This window comes from Epinephelus lanceolatus, chromosome 6, assembly GCF_041903045.1.
Source record: "Epinephelus lanceolatus isolate andai-2023 chromosome 6, ASM4190304v1, whole genome shotgun sequence".
NCBI lineage: Eukaryota > Metazoa > Chordata > Actinopteri > Perciformes > Serranidae > Epinephelus > Epinephelus lanceolatus.
Window position 1 is genome coordinate 3,544,543 of NC_135739.1, and position 15,480 is coordinate 3,560,022.

At 43.0% G+C, this 15,480-nt stretch overlaps 2 protein-coding genes across 2 annotated transcripts; one reads left to right on the forward strand and one right to left on the reverse strand.

Annotated features, from left to right (window-relative positions):
* Positions 1-1,155: 1,155 nt before the first annotated feature.
* Positions 1,156-7,944, reverse strand: prdx6 (peroxiredoxin 6). The gene is made up of 5 exons (XM_033621059.2): positions 7,771-7,944; positions 5,326-5,482; positions 2,934-3,077; positions 2,549-2,695; positions 1,156-1,494 (listed from the first exon to the last, which is right to left on the reverse strand). Exons 1-5 carry the CDS (start codon positions 7,860-7,862, stop codon positions 1,369-1,371), a joined length of 666 nt encoding a protein of 221 aa, XP_033476950.1. The 5' UTR covers positions 7,863-7,944; the 3' UTR covers positions 1,156-1,368.
* A 1,330-nt stretch (positions 7,945-9,274) lies between these two features.
* Positions 9,275-15,416, forward strand: plpp6 (phospholipid phosphatase 6). Its single transcript, XM_033620930.2, has 2 exons — positions 9,275-9,916; positions 14,901-15,416. Exons 1-2 carry the CDS (start codon positions 9,424-9,426, stop codon positions 15,266-15,268), a joined length of 861 nt encoding a protein of 286 aa, XP_033476821.1. The 5' UTR covers positions 9,275-9,423; the 3' UTR covers positions 15,269-15,416.
* The last annotated feature ends 64 nt before the right edge of the window (positions 15,417-15,480 follow it).

Here is a 15,480-nt window from a genome sequence, read left to right on the forward strand (position 1 = left end):
ATCCTCCATGACTGACATTATAAGATTATCAATCAATGTGCCTCATCACCGTACTGTTGTATCAGGTTGAACTGGGGCTAGTTTTACCCCTGTACAGTTAGATAGTGCAGTTCACTGATTCTCAACTTGGGGTCGGGCCCCTCCACAGACTCCCAAGTGAATCGGAGGTTCGTGAGATTAACTGGGGAAGAAAGATGAAAAACAAAGTTCTTCTTCACAAATTTGGGTTCATATTTTAGACTTTTCTCTAATCTGTGCTTTTTGTGAAATATTACATTGGAAATTATGGACAAAATTTTCCAAATTGGCCCCCTCATGTACACCCACTCCAGTACCACCAGTGGCACATAGACTTTTACATGAGTCTGGGTCATCTGTACCTTCTGACCCCCCCGATGGCGGGCCCAATCTTGACTTACTAAAGTAACCAATAACTACAACTCTCTATGGTGAAGTAGAAAGGACAATATTTCAAATAAAGCATCATAAAATGGATATACTTAAGGTGCAAATACCTTGAAATTGCACTTTGATTCTCTGCTTGAGTGAGTGTACATATGCAGTTACTCTCACTGCACCCCCCCACCCCCACCCCCCCTTTGGCTGCTCAGCCGGTAACTTCCATCTGGAGAATGGCATTTGAAAGCCTGGACATGAAGCACAAAACAAACAGAACGATGAATTTAAAAGACTAATCCATGGTACATTAAGACATTCAGACAGCCAGGACATTAGCCTGTAATGCTGAGTTGGCAAAATGATTTAAAATGCAAATTAAAAGGGGAGAACGTTTTGTAAACCTCACTGTGTACTTTGAGAAGCACTGCCGAAAGTAGATAAACTTAATGTGACCAATCCTCTCTTTAATTAATGGAAATGTAAATAGACTTGTCATTTCTGTACATGTGGTACCACTCCCTATCTCTGCAACTCTTCAGAGCAGATTGGTGCTTTCACCCTAATTGCTGTCAGGGGACACCATCAGTGGGCCAATCACTGTGCATATACTGCCATCTACTGATCAAGAGTGGTACAGCAGCAAAACACCAAGGGTGACATTTCAAGATGAGGTTGTAGGAGGACACCTAGTGGTACAGTAAGTCATAGCAGAGGAAACTGTTAAAGAGTATGAAAAGATTCAAATATTCAGAGGACTCTTGTGAAAAGTGTTTATTGAAGGAAGCAAGGCACTGAACACTGACACTGTAAATACTCCTGGCTCATTGCTGGACATATTGCATGACACTAATCATCAAACCAGGCAAGTGCATCTATGTTTTGGTCAGTTCTATATGTGAATTACCATCAAAGGATTTCAGTTTCTCAAAGAGCAGTAAACTAGAGAAGGATGTAACTTTAAGTGTATCTTCAGGGCTGGGTGTAACGCAAGTACGATTTCCCAGAAGGCACCTCTTTAGTGGTCACACCGTTGGGGAAGAGAGCGGAAGCTTCAGCCTCAGAGAGCGTGGGAATGACCATGACTTTGTCACCAGGCTGAAAGAGACACAACGACAAGGAAGTGTGTTTTAGGAGCAGGGTCTAGTTTTAAAGTCTTGTAGGAAACCTTTGCTGTGATAATAATCGTGCGTCTGTGTCATGTGGCTTTGGGTCCCGCTAAAAATGAGGTCACATAATTGTTTGTTGGAAAGAATGCACATAGAATTTATCATATTTATCAAGCTAGATTGTTCTAGTGTGAGTTGCAGAGTGTTTGAGATATCGACCGTGGAGATGTCTGCCTTCGGTCCAATTAAAGGCACTAGATGGCACACTGTAACACTGCAGAAGGAAGCGTGACTTTTGGACGAGAGGCTTGTGACAGCGCAAGATGTAAACATTAATGGCGTCCTCCTTCGCTGGGCTGTAACATTAGCTAGCTCAGTGGTGCTAGGTGAGCTAGCAGTAGATGCAGCTTACTTCTGTGCAGTGATACGGTTGGTGGGTGTTGTTCAGTAAAGAGAAAATAGTTCCTACATTAAACTGCTCGCAACAAGGTCTGTGGATTATCTTGAGTAACCAGGTTTTGATTTCTGGAAAGAGACATTGCTGCTGAGTGTATTTTTTGGCACTTTGAGCACCACAAGCTGAGTACCATCTAGTTCCAATATCTCCAACATTTGGCAACTCACACCAAAACAATCTAGGTTAATAAACAGCACATATGTATTTTTGATTTGGGCTGAACTGTCCCTTCGAGTGTCTTTAACACCGTTTTGAAACTGTTTATCTGAGCACTGCTCAGTTATGTAATGAGAAGCAGGAGGCTGAAACGGTTGCCTTGAAAGTTTGGACTGACTGTGAGGTCTGTACTGTATCTGAACACAGCCGTGTCATTGGAGGTAGCAGGTGTTATGGAGAGGAAAAGGAAGTAACTGCAGAAACGTACAAGGAATAAAACACACTTTGGGAAATGTGCTCATTTGCATTCTTGCAAAGTGTAAGATGAGAGGATTGATACCAGGCTCATATCTGTACATAAGTTACAGTTACTGTAGGTTAGCTGGGCACCGTTCACCACTCCAGGGCAAGAAACAGTTTAACCCCTTACCTTCCAGTCAACAGGTGTGGCAACTTTCTTCTGCGCAGTCAGCTGCAGAGAGTCGATGACTCTGAGCAGCTCATCAAAGTTCCTCCCTGTGGTGGCGGGGTAGAGGATGGACAGCTTCAGCTTCTTGTCTGGGCCAATCACAAAGACCTGAAGTGGGATAAGAGATCACAGGGTCACCAAAACACTCAGAATATGCCTCTTTTTTAATACAGTGACAAATACGTCCATAAAAATATTAACTCAAAGGTTTCACTTGCCATATTTCTTTGCTATTTCTTCATTTGGCAGCTGTTAATTTTAGATCACAATGCCGTCTTTGTCTTTCTACTGATGTTATAATAAATATGTCCAGCATTGAGTGTAAAACAGGCGGCAGGTATCTTACACAGCGAGCAGTGAGGGGCATCCCAGCCTTGTCTCTCTCATCAGGGTCCAGCATGCCCAGCTTTACAGACAGCTCTCTCTTGTCATCAGCGATGATGGGGTATGGCAGAGGAGTTTCAGCTGCACCGCTAACTGCCATCACATCCTATACAGAGAAAGAGACACGTGTATCCTTTACACCTTTGATAATGTGTGCATGTCATCACTGTGTAGTTCTCACCATCCTGACAGACCATCTCCATCATCCCACGGGTTTGATGAGTGACCAGAGGCCTTTAATCTTTAACTCTATGATTGTACAACCAACACTGCTGTCTCACAGCTATTAATATAACCTGTGAGGGCAAACAGAGAAAATGCTGTGTGGTAGAGGAGCAGAGGAGCAGGTGGTGATGAAATCAAAACCACACAGTTGATCTAACTTGACACTTGCCAAGTGAACATTCCCTCTTGGACCAATCAGTGGCCTTGCTGAGGAGGCGATGTTGTGATGTCACAGTTCACTAAACCAAGATTAAGACTGTAGACGATCACAATGCTGTGTGAGAGGCAAGCAAGTGCAAATGAAATCAAGTTAGAAATTAAATCAAAAGTGCAGTTAATTTAAAGAAATTATGTAAAAATAAGAAAAAATAAGTTAGACTGAAATTTAAAAAATGCAAATAATTCAGCTCAATTTAAATACAAAGCTAAATACATAATAATACTAAGAGATGGATAAGAGAATCAGAAAAAGAAGAATTAAATTAAATCATTTTAAATGTAATTTAATTCTTCTTTTTCTCTTATTATTATTATTATTATTATTATTATTATGTATTTAGTTTTGTATTTAAATGGAAATGAACTAACGATAGTTCTTAAATTTCTTTCTTTTTTAATTTATTTGTTTATTTATTTTATTTAAGTATGTAGTGAACCCTGCCTCTTGCATAATGACGGCTATATAGGCTCCAGCCCTCAGGTGACCTTGTACCAGGATAAGCTGTTACAGATAATGATTGAATGAACCAACTTTAATAATCAATGAATAAAAATTAGAAATTGAAAATCTCATTAAACATTAAATCAGAAAATAAAAATTGCATTTTTTTAAATTAAATTTAATTTTATGTAATTTAATAACATTCAATAAAAATGTGATTCAATTTTTTAAAAATGTTTAAATTGTAAAAAAAAAAAAAAAAAGCAAAGCAATCAAACAATTAGTTATGTTAAAAGTAATTTAGTTTACAAATTAAATAAAAAAATTACTTTGAAACTGACAGACAGTTTGGTAATTATTTAATATAATTAATATAATTATTTAACTGTTAAACAAATATGGATCTGTAGAGAACTGTTTCGATATAATTTTTTTTAGAACTACGATGTATACGTTTCCTTTTTTCCAACAGTATAAAACATTTGTACTCATTATATTCAGAAAATTATCTAAACATAAACAGACATAGAAAACAGCATGGACACACACTTCAGCGTGTTAACCCATTCGTCAGAAAAAGCTGCATTTAAATCGAAAAAAATAAAAAAACAAGGAATGAAACATACTAGAAGTAACTGTCGGCTCCACATTATAATCACATGTATGTGATATGTGCCTGGGCAGAATATAAAAGTACAAGTTTGGCAGAGCCCTACTCACTGTATTAATAAAGCCATGACAGGACGCCATCGTTTATGTAAAGATGGATTTTTGTATGTCATTGGCTCCATCTGACAGAGGTCCCAGACTTTTTGGATTCATGTATTGTATGTGGGAGCGTCTGCTTTCAGCCATCTAATGCTTATACACTTTAAGGCTGCTGTACGTAATATATGTAAGAGGTATTTCTTATCGCTCACATTCAGACTTTCAGGGAAGTTTTGATTTTATTCTTTTAATTTAAAAGTTCATGATCTGCAGCACATGGCCTTCAGACTGCCTCTAACTTCTCTCAGACTTGTGACCTACTTTTAGCTCTAAAATGCTCTTTGAATTACTCTTAGACCAAAAATGTATGAGTCCTAAAGTAAGAGCTGACACACCCTTTATTTGTAGGAGTTTCTCCTGACTCAACAAGTTAGGAGAAACTGTCAGCCCTGGGATGTTTAGTGGATACAGTCCTTGGGGATTTAAAAAAAAAAGACACTGAATGAGTTTGGTTTTGGTCAAACTGGGAGGACTTTGAATTCAGGAAACTGGACAACAAGCAGTGACTTATGACACTACTGGGAGTGTTTCTCAATCATAAGCCACATGCAAGCTTTAAAATGCTGCTGTTACACAATAAAAGTTTACCCACTCCACCCACGGTTATCTGGCCTGCTAACAAACTTATCCTTTCACCTCCTACACACCACAGGTCACAGTAGAGAAATACAGTATGTGTGAGTGAATGTGCATCCCCCACCTTGCTCCAGTTGCGGTGATCCTCGACACTGTCAATGGACAAGGCGATCATCTTTACATCTCGCTTCTTGAACTCTTCGCTGAGCTTAGCGGCACGGGCGAGCTCAGTGGTGCAGACGGGGGTGAAGTCCTTTGGGTGGGAGAACAGGATACCCCATCTACAGAGGAAAACAGGCAGAACACAATAAGGTCTTTGCTCTGTTGCACAACACCTTCGGACTAAAAAAAAAAATTACTAGGAGAAGCAAATGAGGCCATAATCATCAAACATTCACGTATTCATATCTAAGACCTTGCAAAAGTTTGGAGCTTATAGAGCAGTTAGCAATTAAGTAAACTAAAGTTCAAACCTGCACGTAGTTGAAATAAGTTCTGCTTCCATGTCTCTAAGTATTTAATGCACATTACATATCATGTAGTTTCTGTATTGTGTCTGTTGTGGTTGTGCATTTACGTCTGGATCCACCCATGTTTTCCACACAGTCTACAATTTAAGGCTCAAGAGCACAAGTAGAGAACATTTAGTCTCAGTGGAGGAAATTCCAGCCGCAGACTGAAGCAACAGGTGTCTGTGAATCTGGCAGACTCCAGCTCGAAACATCAAATCCAGCTGCGCCCTAAAAATGCTGCGATGATGAGGAGGACGAAGAGTGAGATGGACTAGACGAGCACGAAACTCTTGAAATCTTTGGTCTTTTAAAGGATAATTCACCCTTGAATCACATGAGTTTTGTGCCTCACATGATTTATGTGGATTTCCTCTTCAGTGTGTTCGATGTGTTATCACATGATGTGGAGGCAACAGAAAAGAGTTGCTCCTCACAGGCATTGTGATCACCTGATTGTGGGGTGACCAGAAGTCCTGATTAGATGGAACAGTCTTATTGTGTTGAAAAATGTCGATCTGTCTCTCCCAAACCCCAAAATGATGTCATCTAATGTCTTGTTTTGTACTCACGCTCACGGGAGAGTGTGTAAAGCTGCCACTATCTGAACATAAGAAGCTGCAATAAGAGTATTTTGGGGTACTTTGTAGAACTTTTCTATGAAAAATGACTCAAACCGATTAGTCGACTACTAAAATAGTCACCGATTATTTTAATAGTTGATTAGTCATCGATTAGTCGACTAATTGTTGCAGCCCTACACTGGACACAGTTTGTAAGAGGGATGTGTGCAAACGCTGATGTTGATTTAAACATTACCAAGGAGTAAAAAGCTTTTTTGCAGCAAAGACTCGGCCTATAAATTCACATTAAACAACACAGTCCAAATATGGGCTACTCTCAGACAAGTGATAAATCAAAATGTATTTTGGATATGAACACCACTCACAGGCTTCAAATGTGTCTGTAAAAAGTTGTTTTTTGCCCTGCTGGGATTGCCAGGTTGCAACTTCCGCTTGGACAGCGCCAGCAGAAAACAAGCTCAACCAAGCATTGCTGACAAATACAATGGGCCCTAAAACTGGGGCACATTGTCAACAGATAACAGCGTTTCACAGTCCAAAATCTACTCCCATTAAGTTAGGAAAGAAGTTATCGCCCATCTACTGGTAGGTAATCTCCTTATAATCATGGCAGGTTATGCCAGTTTGGAGATCAGGGCCTGCTGCACCACTGTGCTCAACCATCAGGATAAGGAAATGAATCTGGAAATACTACAAGAAAAAAGCAGAATTTAATTTGTAGAAACGTTTTTGGAATATGTTGCTAGATCAGAACAGGTAAATCTATCCATGTGAAAATCATTTAAATAGCACTTAGTTGGAGCATTGTAAAGTCTGCCTCTGTCCCACCGCAGGCTGCATGTGTGTGTTTGGCTGTAATGCATGTAAAACTATTCTTTTCTCTCTGCTGGCATAAAAAAACAGCTGGGCCCAACAGGGTTAGATACCAGAGGGGATGCAAGCCCTGAGGCACGGCTCCAAGTTCACACACACCAACACAATACAGGCCTTGTCCTGCCTGTGCTCACACCTGACTAATGAATGTGCCAGAGCAGATAACTGAAAATAAAGAAGCCCTGCTGCCACTGATGCCCTTTCAGTCTGCAGTTAGGTCAGCTCTATGTTCAGCTTCATAATCTTTCATAACACAGACATATTGTGTGTTATATATCGCATTTCTTATCAGTTTCTAATCGGACACAGTCATGCTTGTGTAACCCTATCTGTGTCAGCCAGCAGGTGTCGCATGACAGTCACAGATGGATCACACACTGGCGTGTCAGATCTCTATGAAATCATGCGCCTGAGCTTTTGAGCTTTTGAGAATTAATCCGCACTCAGATCAGCGTCAAGCCTCTCAGTGCGACAACAAGCCCGCGCACCACCAGCTCCCCGTGGCTCCATCAAATGCTGCACTGCTACAACATGATTCACAACTCCGATTAAAACACATTAAGTCAACAATGTGATGCCTGTCCGGTGAGCTCGCGCACTTACGAGCTGCCCAGGAAATCGTGGAACTTGATCCTGCCGATGGTGGTGTCGGCCTCGAAGTTGGGGAACTCGTCTCCCAGCAGAAGTCCAGGCATGGTGGGCTCTTCTCTGCAGCTCAGACACAGGAAGAAGGAAGAGGGGCGACCTGCAGGCTGGTCTGGAGTGATCAGGACCTCATGAATGGACCCGGATAGAGGCGGGATTAACTTCTGTGATGTAATCCATGCGACCAACCAGGGACGAGTTGTTTTTTTGTACAACTTTATTAAAACAGCAGCAACAGTGTTCAAGCAGAAACGCAAAGAAGTGTATAAAAGCCAGAGGTGGGGCCAAGTCATTGTTTTGTAAGTCACAATCAAGTCCCAGATTTTGCACCCAAATCCCAACACTCATTTGGTGACCAGTGACACGCTGTCAGCTCTGGGCACTTTACGCACACACAGTCATCTTCATAGAGAGACATTATCTGCGCCACAAGCTGGTTTACACGAGTCTCTGGGACTGCCGCAGTGTGTAACAAACGTCCCTGCATCATGCTCCTCCAATATAAATTCACTGTGTGTAATGTGTGCCTATGCGCCCTCCGTGCGCTCTTACGCGCGCCATGTGGATTCCTACTCTACTCACAACATCGCGACTTTTTTCCGCTCTTCATCACCTTGGGCCAGATAACAAGGCACGCACAAAAAACATGTGCTCTCCCTTTCCTTCACATAAACAGATGTTCATAGAGGACGAATGCGCGATGAGAATGTGCGCACCTCACACAGACTTCAGGTCAGGTGCAGGTAATGTGATAAGGAGGTGATTAACAGACCGAGTATGAGTTTAAATAGACTTTATAAATCCGAGGAACAGAGTACTTGTGCATGTTTCTGTCTTTGTACGTTCACACTGTTTTAGTCATGATTCTGCAGAGTTTTACGCATCTGGCCTCTACTCTGCTTGGGCATTTTTTACAATGCGTAATTATCGTCCCGGCTCCACACAGCTGCAGGTGCATCATGTAAATGGAGGGTAATGCTGTCACTGCATTGCATTCACACAGGGCCGAGAACAGAGGAGCAGCACCTGGACTGCGTCTGGGTCCAACCGGAAGATGGAGAGAGATGGTGAACAAGGGGGAGGCACTTTGTTCATTTTGCTAAGTGGGATGCCCCCCTCCCCTCTTCTCCTCTCCCCTCCCCTCCCCTCCCCTCCCCTCCTCTCCTCTCCTCTCCCCTCCCCTCCTCTCCACAGCCGATTTGGCCGCTGAATTATTACATCAATCACAGAGAACATCCACTAAGGCACAAAGTGAGTATTTGGTTACTTAGGTCAGAAAAAAACTTGGATGAGAAAGCGTCTCCAACTATGTTAATGCATTTTATTGTATTCATTCTGTATTTTGGGGAAATTCAAAGTGCGCTTACAGAGACAGAAGACTCAGAAGACGCCGTTCACGTGCGCATTTCCAGAAAAACACAATTTCCCAGGAACCTTTGCGCGGAGAACAACAAAGATGGCGATTCAGCTCAATGTTTCAGGACGTGATAAGAATTTTGAAACGTACAACAGATGACTTAAAGGAGCGACAACCGGCACAGCACTGCAGAGTATTTACCACTGCGGGTCAACTACATCACACCCGACTACGTTAGCAGGTTAACAGGTGAAATGCCTTCTCCTAAAGCTAAAAACCCCGGTCGCAGCGGAGGAAGCCCGGTGCTCGGCAGCTCCAACGGCCGATACGAGTTCATGTCGCTGACGAAGCCGCTGAACCGGTCCTCGCCGCCGCTTCTCCTCCAGCGGCAGGGATCCGACCCGACCACCGCCCGCCTGCGAGCCTCGGAGAGCCCCACTCGGCGCCGGGGATCCAGCTCCTCCACGGGCTCTGGGAGCGGCCAGGGGCTGGCAGAGGAGGACGGTATACGGCTCAACCCCTCCTTTATCCGCGTAGCGCTGAGCTCGCTCCTCGCCATCGACCTGTGGATGTCTAAGCGCTTGGGGGTGTGTGCCTGTGAGGACTCGTCCTGGGGGAGTGTGCGCCCGCTAATGAAACTGATAGAGATATCGGGACATGGCATCCCCTGGCTGGCTGGGTCCGCCTACTGTTTGTACAAGAGTGACAGCGCCGCAGGACAAGAAGTCATGCTCAACCTCCTCATGGGTAAACTATTTCTGTTCCTCCATATGTTGTCACGCTGTGTCTCCCTGTAGGAGCACATTAACTCAGAGACAGCTTTACTTACGCCTGTGCAGACAGGTCTCTTGGTACCACTGGCTGAGCTTGGCTGAGATGCAGTATTTGTGTCACTCACGTCCTCCAGCTCCTCCCTCCCTCCTCCCTCCCATGTGCGCCTCTTCTGTCAGATCTCACAGGTGATCCCACCCCCCATGACTATTTATGTTCATTTTGACCCATTTTGTCTTTCCTTCACCAGTACTGCCATATTCTCACATACAGATGACACCTGTTGTTCATTCTGGCCTTAATCCACCTGTGTTTGCAGCTACTGCGGCAGCCTGCTCCAAATAAGCTGCCTGACTGACACACTGAAGTATGTACAATGAGGAAGGGATGAGATTGGTTTCAAGATTTTGAGAAAAGCAAGTTGTAGGTCAGTGTGAGCTGCAATGCAGGTCCATCCGAATCAAAACACGTCATGCTTCATTCACCAAATGTTCTCTGCTGTCTTGTTTTTATTAGAGTGGTCTCACCCTGAGTGGAGCTCAGTGGCCTGAAGGAGAGCTGCAAGTCAGGTTTAACTTTGATGGACTCAACATGAAGCTCACACTGGTCTGCACTTTATCAGACACACAGCAAAGGCATCCCAAAATTGATTTAAAAACAGAAATTCAGTTTCACATGGATTGTGTCAGTAAAGGAATACTTCACCCACAAAATGATCATTTGTGTATCAGTTACTCACCTCGTGTTACTTTGAAGTCACAAAGAAAACTTTGTTTTCTCACACGAAGAAGGAAGAATCCAACAGCAGAATGTTCTTTATAAACTAAGTAAACAGGGGCTCCGTTTAACAACAGCAAAACTATATTAAAACCTCCATTTAGAAACACTCACACAACTTGTGCAGTATAGTCCAAGTCTCTCCAAGTCGCCAAAACCCTACCATTTAAAACATTTGCACGTCCAAGTAGTGCGTATGGGCAAGTGTTTGACCTCTGCTCATGCATTCTATTGATTTGCCCAGCCACACTACTTGTCCGTGTGTGAGGGTGCTTTCACACCTGCCCTGTTTGGTTCGGTTCAATCGAACTCAAGTTTTGCCCCCTCAATGTGGTTCATGTGTGCAAATGTGAACACAGCAATCACACTCAGGTGTGCACCAAAACAACCAAACCAAGACCCTCTTGAAGAGGTGGTCTCAGTCCGGTGACAGTTCGTTTGTGGTGAGAACATCAATCTGAAGCAGTCACATGACACATTGTTTGTGTTAAACATGAGCATGTTACAGTCCTGGAGGATTATTAATGTGCACCTCCTCCTGTACTGCCTTAATATGCACATTCAGCACATCCAATGCATCAAAACATTGTTTTCTAGTTGGAGCCGCGCCTCGTTTTCAAACTGTATGGTTTGACTAAAATGAACAATGACAGCAATATAGTCCACGATGAGCAGCGCTAAAATCAACCTGCGTAGTTGTCCCTCCATTGTGACATTAGAAAGTGTCACATTTATCTTGCAAGTGTACTCTTCTTCAACGTTTGCTTTACTTCCTGGATTTTTCCCACATGGAAATTCTGACCAATCAAGAGCAGCTTTCTTGCGCAGGCATTTTATCTAGTCCGTTTGTAAATGCTGCCGTGAGAACACGAACCAACTCTAAGCAATGTAACAAAATTAGTCCCTGATTCGGACCAAAGCAAGTGAACTCTAGGTCTGAGAGCACCCTGAGATGGTTAATGCAGAAGTGCTTCAAAGTCTTGTTGTTAAACGTGGCCTCTTGTGCTGCAATTTAACAATATATGTCATTGTTGTTTTCTATTTCAACGTAACACAGGGTGAGTAATTGATATACAAATGATAATTTTGTGGGTGAAGTATTCCTTTAGCAGCCAGTACAAATCTGTAGCAAGTTAAAACACATGCTGGATGCAAGCAGGCTCCCCTCATTTGAACTTTCTTCTCCGAAACCCATAAGTTCACACGGGCATGCACTTTGTATGTCAAGATTAGCCTATTGTTCCAGAAAGAGGATTTGTGCGTCTCCTTTCTTGATTTCAGAGATCAGGTTGTTTTGCCCTGTAACACAAGTCCATAATGACAGCTTTGCAGTTTTGTACAATATGAGCATTAGACCTGTTTTCTTTTCTGTTTTTGTAATGAATGGGGTTTTTTGGTGTGAATTGAATAACGGGGTAGGTGCCTCAGTAATTATGAGGCAGGCCGAGGCAAGTCTGTGTTGTGCATGTTGCTCAGAGTAGAGAAGCTGTAATGAACACTTTCTCAGGGTTCCAGTGTGTCCTGGAAAACTTGGTTCTAGCTAGTGCAAGTTTTGCGGTCATGGAAACACCTGGAATATAATTAAAATGAGTAAATATCTGTTTTGATGACTCACTGCTAATTTAGGGAGCCAGCATATGATTGGGTCGCGCTGGAAAAGTGCAGTTGCGAGATGTCCACCAAAATCGCTAATTTAAGCAAACAGCACGAGCTTTGATGACAGAATGTAATTCCTGCGACACTCTTGAGGTGTCACTAGTTGTCATGCAGCCAGTAGCTTCCTGCAAGTTGTCATCCCTAACCTGAAAGATGCTTGTCAAGGCTCGGACGTACTTTTCACATTGAATTTCCGTGGTAGACATGGACGTGCATGTGCACAGGGTTTTATTCATAGTACAGTTGATGGTCCGTGTCAGGCCCTGGCAGTAAACAGGGAGAGCTGGGAGGGGAGCTGACCGTCCTCCTACTGCCAATGTCAGGTGAAACTGAAACTAAGACGCTGCTGCCGGGTCTGGAGGAAATGGCCGTTAAATATCCAACTCAAAACTAACGTCACTGCTGTGCAGCGGCTGCAGCTGGCTTGACTTTAGTGTAGTAAATTGACCTTAAACTGAATTAAAAACCCACTGACGTCTAACAAAAAGAACAGGCCAGATGACCTTATTGTACAGTTAGCAGTTAAAGCAGTTGCTTGTAATGAATCTGAGACACTTCATCATGAACCCTGCATCATTAAAAAAGGGAGGAATATAACTGAGGTAAAATGTGTCGATGATACAAGGCCTACCGGTAAATACTACAACTGTTTGTGAAAAAGTGCTGTCCTGTTTTGTCAAGAAAAATGTCCTGGAAAATGTTTTCTTAAGAAGAGCGGGAACCTGATCTGCACCTGTCTGTGATTTGTCAGAGATTTGGTGGAATGCATGTCAGTATTAGCTAGTACTGAAAGTTGATTCCTCCATAAGTCATTGACACCAGTTCCAATAGATGATTAATCTTTCAAGACATTTGCTTAACGGAAAAAGCTGAGCAGTCTCTGGTGTCAGTATCTCAGATGTGAGGATTTGCTGCTTCTTTCTGTGTTAAATCAGTTTGAAGATGCAACGTTGGGCTCCTGCAACTTGTTCTGAATATTTCTCTTTGCTTTCTGTTTTTAGATTTTGTAGTGGTTAGTAGTTTGTCAGAAATGTTACGTCAGGAACCAAAATATTGACAAAGCAGTTTATTGCTTAGGTTCTCAAGTCCTGATTGTATTGAATGATTAACCGAACGTTCCACCTCTGTTACTTTTTTATGGCTGCTGCCAAGTGGGCTGCAACAAAAGCTGCATTTAAGAGGCATTGAATGATTGCGCATGTAGAGTGGGAGCTCTCTCGCTTTTCTCAGTAGATAAAGCTGCAGCAGGGAGGAGAGGTCCAAGGGTGCATGGAAGGTTAAAAGTATTGGATAAAGATTTATTTTGCCACCAGACATCTTTCAGTTGTCATTTAATATTTAACAGTCAACCTTCTTGAATGCCTGATGTTAGTCAGAGACAGCCTCTGGTCCTCTGCATGGACAGTTTGTATCTACAGACCCGTAGACCAGCTTTTAACAAGGATTTAATTGTATTATTGTGCATTTAAAACAGGTAAGTATTAAGAAGGTCCCACCTCATCACAAGTTTTTGTGAGTCACTGTGTCGTCAGGATTCTGTCATGGACTAAATACTGACCTCAGATCAAACTTGGCTTTGGTTAAATGTCTGAGCAGCTCTCTAGTTATGAAGTTTTCAACAACAGCAGTTATTGGACCATTGAGTCGTTATCAATAATGAATAAAATGAACCGTTGCATATTAATTTTTGCTGAAATCCCTTCACTGGACTGCCAGCAGCGATTGGCTCAATGCCACCTGACTGTTGCATTAATATTTCAGCACTGCAGCACTGGAGTATATAAAGCAGCTGCTATATATGCTCGATGCAATGGCGCAACAAAGAAAAGTCCTCTCTGCTCAAGTGAAGGGAAGCCTTTTAAATACGAACTGCAGATTAGAGCTTTGATCAGGCCCGACCCTACATGGACCCGCATAGTTTCTGTCCTAGCCCGACCTTAGCCAGAACCACAGCAAGCTTAAGTCAACTAAAGTACTTTCGATGCGGTGACAGACATGTGTGATACATACCTGTGAACCCATCCCAGCTAAAGTTTGGAGAAATAACTGCCCAGTCTGGCCCAAACCCAGCGGGTAAGGGCCAAATGTGATCCAGGCAGAGAGTCAAAGCTCTACAGCAGGTATTGCAGCTGTTTCCTTCACCACAAATAGTTTTTATAGACTGGTTCTGATTTGTTTATATCATCCCAATGAAAGAAACTATTTTTAATTTTGCTCACAATCTGTTTCTGTCCTTGTGGTGCAAATCTGTACCAAGGATTTGATTTGATTTGATTTCTCATTTATTTCAAACGTGTAAACAGAAATGTCATAAGAAAAAAAGCAAACAAAAGATTCTCAACACAATTTCGCAATTCGGTTTACATTTCCGAAAAGGAGTGGGAGGAAGTACTTACTTATTCTTATGTTATTGAGGTTGCAGTAAATCCTCTCTATTTGTTTCTTGATATTTAATTCAAGTGTCTGCCAGTGGCTTTTCTGTTAATGTGATTACAGCATAACTCATCTTCCCCGTCTTCCCCTCCAGGCCTGCTGTTGGACCTGGTCCTGGTCGGCATTGTTAAGGCAGTGGTGCGTCGGCGTCGGCCCGCGCATAACCGCATGGACATGTTCGCCACCTTTTCCGTGGACCGCTACTCCTTCCCTTCAGGCCACGCCACCCGTGCCGCCATGTGTGGGCGCTTCCTGCTGGCTCACCTCGTGCTGGCCGCCCCGCTGAGGGTCCTCGTCCTGCTGTGGGCCAGCCTGGTGGGGCTGAGCCGAGTGCTGCTGGGCCGGCACAATGTGACTGACGTGATGTTTGGGTTCTGGATGGGCTATTGCCAGTATAACCTTATAGAGATGTTGTGGCTTTCACCTCAAACCCTGCAGGGGCTGCTGGGACAGTTAGCTTAACACTGAGGGGATAGAGGGAGGAGGGATGGCGGTTTAAATCTTGATTGTCAGAGCACCTGCATACCTTTTGTCTTTTAGACTGATATATAAGAGGAATTGTCTTTTGACTAGAGAAGAGCGCTCTATCAAACACAGCTGTGTTCTGCTTTTATCCAACAATTAAGGTGCAAGTGTGTAGGGTTTAGGGGGATCTATCGGTTGACGTGGAATTT